Raw genomic sequence first — 15,320 nt, 5'->3', positions numbered from 1 at the left:
CATCCCTACTGGCACAATGCTTTCTTTTATTTGTTTATCAGATTGATAGATGTGACTTTAGAAAGAAAAAGATAAGAAGACCATGCTAAGAGCCTTGAATGCCTGCAGGGATGGGGCATCCACAGCCTCCTTGGGCAACCTGTTCCAGTGCCTCACCATCCTCTGAGTGAAAAACTTCCCAATATCCAACCCAAACCTCTCCTGTCTCAGTTTTAAACCATTCCCCTTGTCCTATCACTATCCATCTTTTAAACAGCCATTCCCCCTCCTTTTTATATGCTCTCTTCAAGTACTGGAAGGATCCCCTATTCCAACCCTCCGGAAGCAGGTTCCCTACAATGGGTTGCACAGGAAAGTTGGGCTTGAATATCTCCAGAGAAGAAGGCTCCTCCATCTCTCTGGGCAGCTTGTTTCAGGGCTCTGACACCCTCAAAGATTCTTAACTTGAATTGGTGAATGTATAGGGGATACAGTACAGCCATGTGCCAAATGTCAATATCAAACCACACCATGACAGTATGGCTTCCTGCAACACAATGACAGTGATCTCCAAGCTTTCATTCTATCTGAAATCAATTCATGAACCCAAGCTCAAAATCTAAATTCACTCAGAATGTCATGCAAAGGCCCAGTGTTCTCATATAAATCTTGCTCCAGGCCCTCAGCGTATCCTGCCTACTTCATAAGCACAATTCAATAGCTGTAGAACTGCAGTATCGTGTATAACTAACTTCCAGAGAGTCTGTCACTTGCAACTCTGTCTTTAAAAACATATTTTACAGCTCAACATCCTTGACTTCCAGGAACTCATGAATAGAGAAGATATATTGTTCTTGGTAACCAAATAATATCATTAAAACCATTATGAGTCCTGCAAAAATTATTCCTGTCCACCTAATTTAATCATGTAACAATGACTATTATTAACTTGTCTTTTGCTGCTGCCATTTGAGATTATGGCCTTGGATGCATGGGTAGCTATTATGTGATTCAGTTATTGTAAATGTGCATTGCTCTTAAGTGCTCGAGTGCTTATCCTTCCGTTACCTGCCTGAATTTACTCATTCCAGGACTGTGTGATGAAACTGAGATGAAAATGAGCAGTTCAGGGAACCGCAGGAAGATTAACGCCTGTCCTTGTTGCATGGATTGGTGTCTGATGACTGCATTCTCATGTCCAGATGTGCAAGATATCCTGTAGAACCTTTTCTTACGGTTCACAGTGATGTCACTCTGTGCAGATTCACTAGGGTCCTTAGAAGGTTTGAGTTCCTCAGCATCTTGTTCACCCTCATTTGGCTATGAGAAATACTACATTTCTGAAGCTGTAAGCTCCAGCCGACTTTAGATCAATATCCTCAACTCTGCATCCCAAGTCTTCGTTTGCAAGGAAGAGAAAATAAATCCCTGTGTGCTCCTCAGATCTTGACCATATGCTCCCAGACTTCATTGCAAACATAAGGCATTTTGAGAAGTCATTCCCTACCGGTGTGATGGCACGACCTCCCCCTCCACACACAGCTTACTGTAATAGGCCTCATTTCCTTAGGAAAATCACTACGATGAAAACAATAATCAATCCTCTGCCTCTCTCCTTCTTTGGTAATGAAGAAACAACATATTTTTTTCCTGATCACGGGTTTGAACTGAAATAGCCAAATCCATTGGAACTGAAAAATAGATTTTAAAAATTAACAAAGAACATAGATCATAATCTACCCTTTGGATTAAATTACTGTGAGGACAGTATGAACAGAATTTGTTGCTTGAAGGTAAAGTCCATCCAAAGAGCAAGACTGGACCTGAGCTGTGTCTGTAAGGTGACGGCTGAAGGTGCCAAGAACACCTCCACCCTTCTCATTGCTATGCTACAATGGTATTTCTCCTCTGTGCTACAGGAACAAATAACAATAGTTTCTCAGACAGTGGGAAATGTTGGTATTTCTGGTGTCAAAAGTGAAAAACAGGAAACATTATCAGCCCTCTTTTCTAATGGAATGGTCTGTAGAGGAGCATCCTGTGTGAGCGTGCACGTTACTCCTTCTGCCTCCTCCCAGGCATAACTTTTGAAACCTTTGGCCAATTCCAACCTGACAGAGGCACAACACTATGAATTCCGTGCTACTTTGATGAAAACCAACAGCTGAGAGGAAGAAAGAGACTTTAGCAGTCTCCCACCCATCCTTCCTCCCAGTTCTCACATCCCCATGGATAAAATCATGCACTTTGAGTTTGAGTTGGAAGGGACCTTTAAAGGCCAGCTAGTCCAAACCCCTGCAATGAACAGGGACACCTACAGCCTGGTGTCCCCTGCAAAACCTATAGAAAAGCAGACATCTCTGTTCAGGTATTCATTTTTTAATCTGGTTTACATGAGAAGGTGGGATCGAGGATGACAGACTCTGCTCTGAGTGTAGGTACTCATACAAAAGCAGCTCAGGTGTCAGCTAGTGAGATATGTAACTGCATTGTCCCGACTTCTTGAGACATCACATGGCCTCACTGTCTCTTGGAAGAAAGATGCTCCATCTATTGTGCTGATAACACCTCAGAGAAGTTATTGATGTTACTATAAAAAATGGCAAGACCGACTCCAATCAGTGCTTGTTAATGAGGTCAGCCAGAGGAAATCCCTTTTGATGGGTAACTTGATCTCTGATTTGAGTCCAATCACGCCACTGGCACTTGCTGTGAGGTATAGCATAATCTAGATTTCAGGGCAACATATCTGAGAGCTGAGGTAATTTCCATGCTGGGTGGAAACTATTTTCACAGTGGAATGCTTGCATTTCATTCATTCTGGGTTGGTGGATATCCCCTCACCAGGGTGAAACACTGGTGAGAATCATTAAGATTGGAAAAGACCTCCAAGATCATGAAGCCCACCGCCAACCTGTCCCCACTAAACCACATCCCTCCGTGCCACATCTCCATGGTTCTGGAACACCTCCAGGGATGATGACCCCACCACCACCCTGGGCAGCTGTGCCAGTGCCTGATTACTCTTTTGGATATGTTTTTCCTAATATCTGAAAGTGTAGAGTCAGGGCACGATGCCTAGCAAGTGATGGGTCAGACTGTGCTGCAAATTGCCATGAAAAGGAGCCACCTGCAGAAAGCCAGGGCTGCATCCTTCTGATCTCCCACTGCAGCAGCTGTATGAGTTGTTTTCAGAGCTTATCATAGGTACCACTATGTAAACTGGAGTTTGTTCTACAAGGACAGACATGTCATCTTCAGAACAAGATACAAATGGTGAGCTTAAAGTAACCCCACAGCAAGTGTGGAGGATTGAAAAACAAAATGGCAAATAACTTCATGGAGAAAGGCTCCAGCAAGAGGAAAAGCACTGAGAGCTGTTACTGAATAGATGAAAATGAAAGGACGGAATAAAATTACTGCTGTGATAAAGCTCAGAGCTTTGCAAATTTAAAGATGTTTTTCACTTTTTTTTTTTTTCCCTTCAGACTCTGAGTATGGAAGAAGTGATCATGGAATGGTTATGGTTATAAGGGACCTAAAAGCTTCTAAACCCCATGCCATAGGCTGGGTGCCCCCCACCAGATCAGGCTGCCCAGGGCCCCATCCAGCCTGGACTTGAACACCTCTAGGGATAAAACACAAAAGAACAAAATTAAGTATCACCTGCTATCATTTGTTTATGTGCTCAAAGATGTATATATATACTTTTCCTTCCTCAGAAGTTTGGGTTAAAGCCTCAAATCTACCTGAGATATGAAATCTCATAATATCAACTAGCTGGTAAGTTATTTGTTTTTTTTTTTTTCCTCCCCAAAGACACCTTGTCACTTCCTACCTTTGTTATCAGGACCCTAGTAATGTAACATAAAACATAAAGCAAAGTGCTCTGCCACCAGGACAAGCAATTACTTTGAAGAACTATCAGAAATGCCGGATTGTGTCAGGAATCCTAATTACTGCCCATAAAAGCACACCTGGAGCACAGCAGTAAGAAAGCAGGGGAAGAAATAAGAATCAAAAGTAATATTAGTGCCACGCTTGTCTGTTACAACAGTTTCTCCAAGTTTCACAATTATCTAGATCTGCCCTTTCCTGCCTAGGAAAGGGCAACCCATTTCCCCAGCTGAACCAGGTTCCCCATCAGGCTGCCCAGCATCACCTGTGCAACCCCAGCACTAAGTGTGTCTCCAAAACTTTGGAGAATTCCAGAAAACAACAGTTTATTCTTCACTACCATTCCTGCCGTGAGCAGATGAGCAAATTGCACATCTATAACTACCTCTCATTGACATGTTGTCCCCACTGGGGAGAAAGAGTATCTAAAACACCAGAACAGCAGCATAAGAATCCCCAGATGGGCCAGACCTTGGCTGATAGACCCCAGGGCTTTAACCCAGTGAGCTGAGGAGAGCCCCAAAGTGCAAACGAGCTTATAGGAAACAGCTGAGGGTTAAGGCTGGGGTGGGTAGGGAGGTTGGCTTCCTCCTCACCCTCATTAGAGGATCTGGTCTCACCCTGGGGTGCCCTTTTTTTGTTCCTGGGCTGAAGAGGAGCTGTTCCTTTAGGGCTTGTGGTAGGGGTGATGAATGGAGCTAACTCCTGTAAGAGCCAACGATAAGGAGGGAGAAGGGCAGAGTGGTGCCCTCCATCCCCTGCATCCTGGGAAGATGAAAGATGAGTCAAAGAAGGCTCCAGACAATGGGAATGCACTTGCTATTCAGGCTGGTATGTCATGAATTTCTTTCTGCTTTCTCTTTATGTGTCAGGGAGGATGATTGAAGTGAAGCGAGCCAGTGTATGTTGTGGAGAGAGTAATATGGTTTTGTATGGAGAAAAGCAAGTAAAGTAGAGAGCTGCCTGAGATCTGGATTAAGAGAGGGGGCCATTTGAAAAGTCTTCTGTTGTGGAACTGATATTTATTTACTTTATTTTTTTAAAATAAAAATAGCAAATCACTTATGTTGTAAGTTCTAGATAGTAGAAAGTATAAACCCCAGCTTGGATAGTGGGAAAGCCAAGGTTGTAATTCTTGTCCTTAAAACAGTGCCATCTTTAAGAGGAACAGCAGCTATTGCAGATAGATGTGGGAAAGAAATTTCCTTGTTGCTGTTCATAGAAGCTTCTTGTGCCTCCTGTGGTAATGCAAGCTCAGTGGCAGAGTAATATATAATCTAAGTGAGTTAATGCTGTGGGTTTTGTTGCTCTGGAGAAGTGTGTGGATAGGAGATGAGACAACTATGATACCTAGGGATTTTTTTCTTTATTCCTAGCAATCTCTGAGCTGCAAGGGGATAAATAAACTACAGGGAGCTGTGAGTGCTTGGTCAGTAGGAGCAAAGCTGTGGGCTGTGTAATGTTGTGTTGGGCAACCAAAGCCAACTTTTTCTTCAGGATGTGTGGCAGGTGAAGAAGTGTGGGGGCAACACCTGTGCACCATTCCTTCATCCACTCTGCACGCAACCTTTAGGCCATGCACGTTACATCTGGTTTTAATGCTGTTGGGGCAATAGGAATGCTTCTCCTGTTGCCCTGGAGGCAATGGTCTTTTTGTGTTTGCTGCTGTTCCATCTGGATGTGCCTCGATGGGTCAAATTGACTCCTGAAAGGGAGGGATGTAGAAATTCGTGTTTAAGCAACATGGAGGAAATTGAATGTCTGATCCATTTTTCAACCAAGGCATTAAGTCTGAACTAGAGTCAGATGTGAAGAGCTGAAGAAGAAAATATTCTTGGGCAGGAAATGAGATATGTAGGAAAATCTCCTCCAACTGCTGAGGCTACTGATGCTGTGAGGAAGCAAAAGCAGCCTTTTGGGTGGGAAATACCTCTTCTGAGATGTTTTCCTGCGTGTTGTAATTGTACAGTAACTGTCCTCCCACCAAGGGGTGAGGTGCTGCTGTCTTGGTAATGGAGCTGGATTAGCAATGGGCTTTGCCCTGTGCTTAGCTCTCGTGGCAACGTATCTTTCTCTTTCTGCTGCTCAGGACTTGATTTGAGGACAGCTGCTGTGAAAAGCGACCCTTAAGCTGTTCCGGGGTCCCATGTTCTTGCTGGGGAAAGGCTACAGAGCAGCCAGTTGTCCTTCTCATAGGAACTGTAAATCTTCTCTGTCCAGCCCTGGGAGAAAATGTGAAACTAAACTTCCCTGCAGTTTAATCTTCAAAGCAATAACCCAACTGAATACTGAATTTACTGAATAGCTGTGAGATATGGCACTGACCTAGAATATTAACTTGTCTCCTGCCCTGCAGTGAATGAGAGCTACGGTTCAAAAGCCACTGGCCCCTGTTATCTCTTGCAATGGATGTTCCCTGTGATGAATGTCTCCTGTGATGCCATGTGCTGTCCCCACTGATCAAGTGGTGGCTGAGTCACATGGCAATTGCTAGGAGAAGCTCTGGGAAGCAGGGCAGAGATTTCTTTCATAAGTTGATTGGTTGTCATAGGAAAACCCCTTGTGGGGAAGTGGTGGTTGGGAATCTTCTAATTAAGTGTGTCTAGTTGGGCTCCTCTTCCTGAGAAGGCAGGAAGGGTATTCAAACTTGTGTGATTTTTTTTTTTTTTTTTTCCCCCAAAGGGCTCAAAGTGTGGTTATATTTTTGGGGCAGTTTTTTGGTGGTGGTGGTGGTGATTGTTTTTGATTATTTTTCAAGAGGAATGTTGAACCTTAAAATAATCCCTGCCTACCCAATGGGATAAGGTTTGTGCATCGTCTGCTTGGTCTGAGTATGCCAGTCCTGTTTTCCTGGTTGCTCTGTCCATGAAAAACACACTCCAAATGCTCTGATGCTTAACCCGTCAACCAGTCTTAACTGTATTTGTCAGAAGTGGATGTCTCGAAAGTATTTGTGTTTTTATATCCAGTAAGAGAAATCCTTAATCTGCAAGGCTAAAGCTTTCTGTGAAACTTCTCAGCCAAGAGGGGAAATCAGAGCTGGCTCCTTGATTTCTTTCCCATTTACACCCTCCCTTTGGAAGAACTGTGAGTGGGTGCTGTGAGACCCCTAATCTGCACTGCCATGCAACCAGACCTTCATTCCAGAGATAAATACCAAAGACTGCTCCTAGTTGGTGCCTTAGATGATGAGCAGCAACTGCCAAAAGCTCTTACTTCATGCAAATGCTTGTGCAGCTGACTTGGCTAAAGCCTTGCTCAGGGAGAGCTGAAGTCAAGATCTTCTCCAGTCCTGTAACTTGCTGGTATTGATGTAGAACTGACTCTTCAGGTTTTGCTCTCCCAGAAGAGAACAGGGTGAAAAGCAGGTGAGGCAGTGTGTAATGTAATTACCCCAGCTGTAAGCTTATGGCAGGACTTGAGGTAAGGGTCATGCTGACATAGTCACACAAAACATGTGAATGTAGGAGACCCTGAGGCTCTAGATCTCATATGGACTGACATCTCAGGGGCTTATCTGGGTCAAGATGGAAGATGACATGATCACGAGATCATAGAGAGATGGTTCTTGAGGGAGAAACAAGCCGCATACTAAGGTTGTTACTAAGAGAAATGAGTCCAGTTGCCCTCACTCATGTTAAGTTTTTTTTTTTTTGGTCAGTTTTCTTGGAAGGAAGGTTGCTGTGTCATAGGTTGTTGCAACTGGCACCTGCTGACCTCTGCCAATGTACTGAGTAGAGATGGACTCAGCACCCAGTGCATGTAGAAGAGCAATGTGGGTGTGGGAGCCTCCAGCCACACCTGGTGTTGCAGACGAGATGATGTATGCTGTTGGGAATTGGATCTGCCCCCATGTAAATGCTATGGGTAGGGCAGCTCAAAGAGTCTACTGAGGCTTGGAGAGAGCCCTTTGCATGTCTACCCTAAGCCCTGGTGAGGGGCAGAGTCATTCTCATGTCTGGGGCCATCTGATCTTTGTGTGGCTCCTTCTGAAAAGTTCTGTGCAGTTGGAACAAATGGATGTATGTTCCCAGGAAAAAGAAATGACATCAGCCATTCCCAAAAATGGAATTGAGGCCAAAGCCTCCAGATGTCATGCAATGCTTTTTTTTTTTTATCTCCATTTGACTATAGGAGTGTTTCCTTAACAATCCTCAGCTAATTAATAGAACAAAATGAAGAAATCTGCACTGGGTTTTAAAGAAATGAATGCGTTTTTAAAAACGTAATCCATGTTGACATGGGTGTGTTAGGGCTTGTGGCTGTATGCATCCAGGCAAGGGGTATATTAATAACACATGGTGGCTACGAGTGGTGCCTGTAAGACCAATCTAAAATAGCCTATAGGTATCCAGCCTTCAACATCCCTTCTCAGCATGTGCAGCATATGTCTGTGGATGGCAGCAATCCTCCTGCAGGCAGTACTTGTGCTTCCTTGCTCTTCTAGTGGCCAGGCCATGTGTGTCTAAGGCAGTAAGCTGAAGGACTGGTCAGGATCCACTGCTCCTGCTGTGAGAACATCTTGATTGCTGACTTCCTCATGCTAATCGAATCAGGCTTGTTGCTTAATTTAATTGAAACAAAAAGGGATCTGATATGTGGCATCTGTCAGCAACCTCAGAAGGAGGTAGGGATGTGATTCATGTGGTAGGCAAGAGCATTTGAAGTATTTCCTAGAGTGATACATTTCATGGGAAATGCCTTCAATTAGATCTGGGTATTTCCACACTTCCTTTGCCAGACTGGGAGTGGGTAGCTCAGCTTGATGCCAGTAAGGAATATCTCTTTTGTGAAATTAATAAATTACCTGGCCAGGCCTTCTGTGTTCACAATTGGTTTCATGGTATCTTCTTTAAAACACAACAATACGCTTATAATTTGTAATGAAAACTAATTGCTGTGGCTCACAGAATGGGGCTGCTGCGTCCATGTTTTTGAGTCAAAGAGGATGAAGGACAATTTTTCTTCTTTCCCATCCTGAGTATTGGATGTAATGAGAATGGATGAAACAGGAAGGCTGAAAGTTGTGGAACTTAGGTGTTGGGGAAAAATCTTCACTGAGAGGATGGTGAAGCCTTGGCATGGGCCATCCAGAGCAGTTATGGGTGGGCCATCCTTAGAAATCTCCGTGGATGGAACCCCGGGCAGCCCGATCTGATGGGGGGTGAAACCAGCCTGTGGTTGAGTCTGGATGGACTTCAAGGTCCCTTCCAACCCAACCATTCTATGATTCTAACTTCAATATCCTGATGGTGATTTCTCACTGGTGAACGTTGCTGAGGATCCAACCTCTGCCAGTTGAGCGTGTTGCTGACAGCCAGCTCTGATTGCCTTCCAGGTTGTGTTGCAAGATAGAAGAAAGGGAAGGTTTTGTCTGGTGACTTCTCCTATACTGATTTAAGCTATCAAAGGGAGAACTGCAGATAGCTACTGTAGCACCTGAGTAATAGGGAGTCCTGATGGGACAGCTCTGTTTTGATTCTTCCAGGAGCCTATTGCAGCTTTATAGCTCAGATTGCCCACTGTTTGCTGTCACTTGTGTGCTGGAACAATGCATAAACTCATCATTGTTAGAACTGAAATGCAGGCTGACTGGTTGGGAGCTCTTTTTTTTTCCTCTCAGCCATGTAAATGTTTTATGAAGTGAGCATGAAGTCAATAAACGCTTCCTGTTTAACATCTGCCTCGTGAGAGATGCTGTACAAAACCACCAGATCTCTCACCCAGCACACGACTTATTGCTGGTTCCCCACTAAGCACCATATCAAAACTCATCAAGTAGGAAAATATACTCCAAACTTAAAGAGAAAATAAACTTGTGCCTTCCTCTTAATGATGCTGCATGGATTATACAGCAATGCAGCATATTGAAATTATTCTGAAATTGGATTTTGGAGCCAGCTGAGTTGCATATCCTGATGGAAAGGCTCCTGGGGAAAGCTGGTCTGCACCTAGCATGGAGAGCAGGCACCCAGCTTGTTTCTTTTCTTGCTGCTTTTCAGCGTGACAAATGAAATTTGAATAATTGCTATGTAAACTGAGAGCAGTTGTTGAATCTGAGAGAGCTGAAAAACATGTGCTTCTCAGCTTTGTTTTCTCTGTTGCTGCTGTTGATTCACGTCAACAGTGGCTGAAGTCTTAATACTGTGGAATACAGCAAGCATTTCTACTTTGAAACTGAAAGGTATGCTGATTCGTTTTCCAAGGTTTTATGGAATTGCAATTAGTGTAGTCAAATTGGGTAGGGGCTTGTGGTTTGCAAATGGTATCAGTACTGCCAGATCCTGTCTGCAGTTGGGCAAGGCCATGGGTCAGAGGATGGGTGCAAATAATGTTTGACAGGAGATGGGGAAATGTTTTCAAACTAAGAGAGGGCAGATTTAGATTGGGAATTTAGATTCCTCTATAGGGAAGCCTTTTTTACAAAAAGGGCAGTGAGGCACTGGCAGAAGTTTCTTAGCGAGGAGGTGGGTGCCCCATGGAGGCACCCAAGGTCAGGCTGGATGGGAGCTTTGAGCACTGTGAGTGTCCCTGTTCATTGCTGGGCGGTTGGACCATGTGGCCTTTAAGGGTCCCTTCCAACACAAATGCTGCATAAGTGATGTATGGATGCAGCTCCTGACCTTGACTCTCCCATTCCATCTGTGAGCTGTTGGCATGTATGTCCAGCAGGTAGTGGATTTGTTTGGTCTACTTGCTTCCCTTGGCTTCTTAGGTAGCTGGGAGATGATTTAGTATTTATATTAATCTGTATTATATTACCTTTAATATATTCTACATTTTTTTCTTGTTTCCAGATGTCAGCAATGCTTTCCTTTTAGTTGGGGGCAGTGGACCTTGTGGGAGAGATATTACACCTTTGCTTTGCTCAGTCATGTGAAACATCATCTAAAAGGGGCAGCTGTGAAGCAGGAAAGGCAGGATGATGACTTAATTAAGGGAAACACTATTGTTTTATTTCTTAATGACTGTGAAACTGTGCATGTGCCTGCATCCTAAGAAAATGGTGATGACCTTCAAGGTGTCTGGGATGTTTTTGGTTAGTGCAGCTGCTGTCTTTTTGCTCTCATGCTCTTGTTCTAGGCTGGGCTGCTGAAGCATTGTTGCTTGAGAAGTCTTGCTGGGCAAACCCTGGTTTTCTTATGGTTTTGATTTGCTCTTCTGTTGGATAACTGCATTGAATGTGACTTGCAGGGGAACCTCTTCTCATCCCCCGTGATTGCTCTGATGGAATGTTACAGGTGATGACCTCAGCTTTGCCCCATGTGGGAAAGGTGAAGTCAATCTCAACAAGTAGCTTCTAAAGCAGATGAAGTTTTATTGTTTTGAGGACCCTCTGTACTGCTGTAGTTAAAATTAAGGGCTAGACTTCAAAAAAAAAAAAAACCTTCTGAAAATACTGCATTTTGCATAGAGAACTACGCTTTGAATAGACAGCAACAGCACTCAGGGATGGAGCAATCAGGGCACAGCTTTGTCTGCATGACTGCTTGCTGCCTAGTGCAGATCTGAACTTGACTTGGGTTGGGCTCTCTTGGTTCAGAGGATATCTGCTGAACAGCCTCTCAAATAGTTGGAGACAGACTCCTATCTCTGCAGAGCACATAGGAAGGCTGGAGATGGGTGGTGCTGACAGCACCCCAGCCTTTGCCAGGAGAGTGATGTGCAGTCGTGGTGAGTCTGAAGATAGAATCTGATCCCCATTTGGATGTGGTGAGGTCACGTTGAAATGAGAACAGGAATCTGTTGACAACAGAGCCACTGTTTCACAACCCCCATCTCATCTGAAGGACGGGTGATCACACCAGGACATGTGATACTGGAGCCTGAAAGAAGCCTCGCTTGCTCCTGAGTGGCTCCCAGTCTTGCTGCAGATGCAATCTGATAGAAATGGCTTGCATGGCAGTGGGTAAATATCTCTTGGTTCCATTCCCACCTAGAGGAGGGACCAAGCCGGTGTGTTTAATGCTTGATCTGTCTGTGCAGCCTGTTCCCTGATGCCTGTAGGTGATAAGATCAGATAGGTAGGCTCCAGAAACCCTACAGCATGTCCCAGCTAGCTGCTCTCACTGGCATCTAGCTTGCAAACTGCAAGCTCTGAACCAATGCTCAGGGGACCAGTTGAGTGTGGCTCCAGGACAGCAAGCAAGCCACAGTCTAGCCTTGGTTAACACTTTTCTGTTTCATGTCTGTGTTTACAGCAGCCCCTAATTGTGTGGCTGTTTGTTATCTTTGATCTGCAGTTGTGACACTCCCAGTGCGACCATGCACATCTCCAGAGGTCAGTTCATTTCTTGTTCATTTCTTGCCTCAGAAGGCTGCAGGAAACTCCACTGACTTTTGTCTGAGGTTGGATGGTGCTGTTACCTTGTCTACTGCTCTTGAACTCGGTGTCTTCCCCATCTTGCAGGGACTCAGTGACATGGAGGTCACACAAAGACGTGGTTCAGTGGAAAGCACGAGGTTGTGTGTAGCTCTCGCTTTGAAAGATATATTGCTTGGGGCTCTACTTTAATTTTCTTGCATGTTAAAAGCCTTGAGGTGGGGCTGTGGGCTCTTGGTGCAAAAATGTGGTTGTAGTAGAAGTGAGAAAGTGGGAGATTCCTTTTGGTGAGCGCAGTACAGCAAGGGAATGTGCTTTGATCTGTTTGCATGTTTCAATTCCATCTTGAAGTTCTCAGTTGAGAAAATGCCACTGCTTAAAATCTGTTTCCTCGTTGAACAGTGCTTACCTTTCCCTAAAATTTATTATCCTAAGCAGAAAGTTCCACATTCCTATTGATGGTGACAAGACCCAGGAAAGTGACTGAATTTCTATGCTGGCAATGTTGCTTGCTGGAGACTTGCATCTTGTAGTGCAACATGTAGATGGAAAATTTGCAATTCAGAGTGCAGAATTAGATTTAACAAAAAAAAGCCACAACCTCGACGTGTTCTCTGTAAGTGAGCTGGGTTTTCTCCCCCTTGCTATCCTGGAGGATTGTGCTTTGTCTCTCTCTGATAGCAATCTCTTGGCAGGGAAGGCAGGCTGGTCTTTGATTTTGGCTATGTTTAGGAACTTGAATTCTGTGAAGAATGCTTGTGATCTGCAGCTGTCAGAAAGGCCACTGGCTCCAAGTCTGAGCCCTCAGAGCAGAGGAGCTGCTATGGGAAGGTGCATGCAAGCTGCTTTGTTTGCAGCTCTCTAAAGAGAAAGGGCAGGAGAGCTGTGCTGAAGGCTGTGGGAGGCTTTGCACAAGCAGACCTCTGCACCAGCAACAGATTCAGAGACTTTGAAGAAAACTCGCACAGTTTTCTCATTCCATTATCACCACCCACCCCCAGGACAATGTTGATGCCAAGGGAGCAAGTCTGTGAGGTCTTCTCTTTGGCCATCTTGCAACTGAAAGTCAAAAACCCTTAGGCAATGTTCTTTGTGGCCTTGTTCTGCATAGAAGTACCTGCCTTGAGGTCAGTCCAGGTAAACTTTCAAGCCTGTTTTTGTTTTGTTTTTTTAAATTATCCCTCTGGAAGATAAGCTGTTTGGTCTCCTTCTGTGGCATGACTCACCAGCAGCAAGAATGGCAAAAGAGAAGTTTCCTGCAGCTTAATTATTGTTGATTTGTGAAGGATTGAGAAGTCTGGAGTGGAATTGTCCTTGACCTCTGTGGCTGCTGTACTGAGTGGGAAGGGACTTAACTTTTTTCAATTTCTTGAGCAAAAGATAAGACTTCCATTACTATTAATTCTAGAATGGGGCTGGAAGCCTCCAGTCCAACCTCTCACTCTAAGCAGAGTGATCTTTAGAGCTAGTGCAGGTTTTTAACGGCTCTGTCCTGATGAGCTTTGAGTACACCGGAAGATGGGAGACTATTCCACCTTTGAGATCCTGATCCAGCGCTCAACCACTGTCACTGGGGAAAATACATAATGTTGAGCTGAAATGTCCATTTCTAGAGTCAATGGTTGTTTTCCTATGTCTTGCTGTGTGCTTTGTATATTGCCTTCTGTTAGGCAGCTGCAAGATGCTTCCTTGGTCATTTTTTCAAGGTTTCAAATTGGCTGCTTGTGTGTGCTGGTGAGCTCAGGACTAGACAGTTTCTTGACACAGTCTTGCCAGTGCTGAAAAAGTGCTGAAATTAGAATGAAAGTTGCTACAAATCCACAAAGGACAGATAATAATACTGGTTTGCCTTCTCCTAGAGGTCAATGCCTTGGGCTCTTAGTTGCTTGAGGGCAGTGTACTTCCACCACAACCATTTTTTGTTCATGCCAATGGAGGTGTACACTGAGAGAGCTCATCCATGATGAGCAAACCTACAGCTTTAGGTGTTTTTCTGGGTTTTCCAGGATCAAGAAAGCAGCTAATGGCATCCTCTATGATTTCAAGAATAACAATAAGATCCCTGCATCTTTGGCATCAGCATATTCTTTGCTTTCTATTGCTTTGAATATTGGCATGTCCTCAAATAATTTGCTTCCTCTTGTGCTCCTTTAGGAGGGATGACGCTCTTGTGAGGGAGGTGAACTGATGATGAGGCAGCTTGCTCTTGTCTTGCATAAAGATGATAAACAAAAGGTTTAAGTTAACAGCAAGCAAGCTGTACCTTGGTACTAGCTCTGATTAGTCATAATTGAAAAGCATAAATTTTTATGTACCAGCTGTTGCCTTACCTCTAAAACACTTGAGTTCTGCAGGCAATTAATTAGCCTGTTGACTTCTGAGTTGAAGGCTTTTACCCGGATGAGCACTGAGGGCAGAGGGTTCTCTTGGTGATTTCCTGGATTCCAATGCATGGGGCCAGGCTCATTTATGTGGCAGCTTTGCCTTGGCTCGACTTTGTTTCCTGATCTGGTGGTAACTTTGGCATTATGTAGGCTTCTTTCAAGTACAAGTGTCTGAGATCTCATTAGGATTGCAGTGGTGTTATGTAAGAGATACTAGGACAATAACAGGATGTCTGAATCCATGAACCTTAAGGTTTTCTGTGCTTATTTTTGTCAGGAAGTCAGGCTTCTTTCTCCAGGTGTAGCTCATCTTCAACAGGAGAAGTTCAGGCATTAACATACATGCCTATATTCAGTTCTCTAGTGGCTCAAGATGGGTCTGTCCAGGCTCCCTGGCTTAATGCATGTTGAGGAATGTGCTTTGTAGACCAAAACAGTTGGAGAAGGTTATATGCCAGCTGAAGCTTGCAAAAACTAGGTCTGTGTTGCCTTGTAAAATCACCCTGGGCAGCCAAAAGTGAAGAGAGCACAGAGGCTTTCTTATCTTCTAGCCTGTGTAGTTGGAGGAGTCTTGTCCTTGCAGATCACAGACTCTCATGCACAAAGCTGTTCCTGATTTCTCCTGGTAGTTTTTCTGTAACATTCTATAGTCCATTTGCTGTCCATTGTTGATGGGTTTCTGCTACAGTTCTTCTGTTCCAAGAAAGGGGTCAGAGGGAGTACCTAGAGAGCAGAAG

The 15,320-nt window shown here is 44.3% G+C and overlaps 2 protein-coding genes across 3 annotated transcripts in view; one reads left to right on the top strand and one right to left on the bottom strand.

Moving 5' to 3' along the window:
• PTPRA (protein tyrosine phosphatase receptor type A) overlaps nt 1-15,320 on the bottom strand; it is a 553,533-nt gene that overhangs the window by 101,982 nt on the left and 436,231 nt on the right. The window lies entirely within an intron of this gene.
• Nucleotides 4,454-15,320, top strand: part of SLC4A11 (solute carrier family 4 member 11) — a 134,258-nt gene continuing 123,391 nt past the window's right edge. For both annotated transcript variants that reach the window (XM_048943620.1, XM_048943619.1), the window contains exon 1: nt 4,454-4,707. In XM_048943620.1, coding sequence (XP_048799577.1) covers nt 4,569-4,707 — 139 coding nt within the window. In that variant the 5' untranslated portion in view covers nt 4,454-4,568. The remainder of the gene's footprint in view (nt 4,708-15,320) is intronic.

The sequence above is a fragment of the Lagopus muta genome, chromosome 4 (genome assembly GCF_023343835.1).
Source record: "Lagopus muta isolate bLagMut1 chromosome 4, bLagMut1 primary, whole genome shotgun sequence".
NCBI classification, from domain to species: Eukaryota; Metazoa; Chordata; class Aves; order Galliformes; family Phasianidae; genus Lagopus; species Lagopus muta.
The sequence above is the reverse complement of the archived record's forward strand: the minus strand, read 5'-3'. Positions and strand labels throughout refer to the sequence as shown.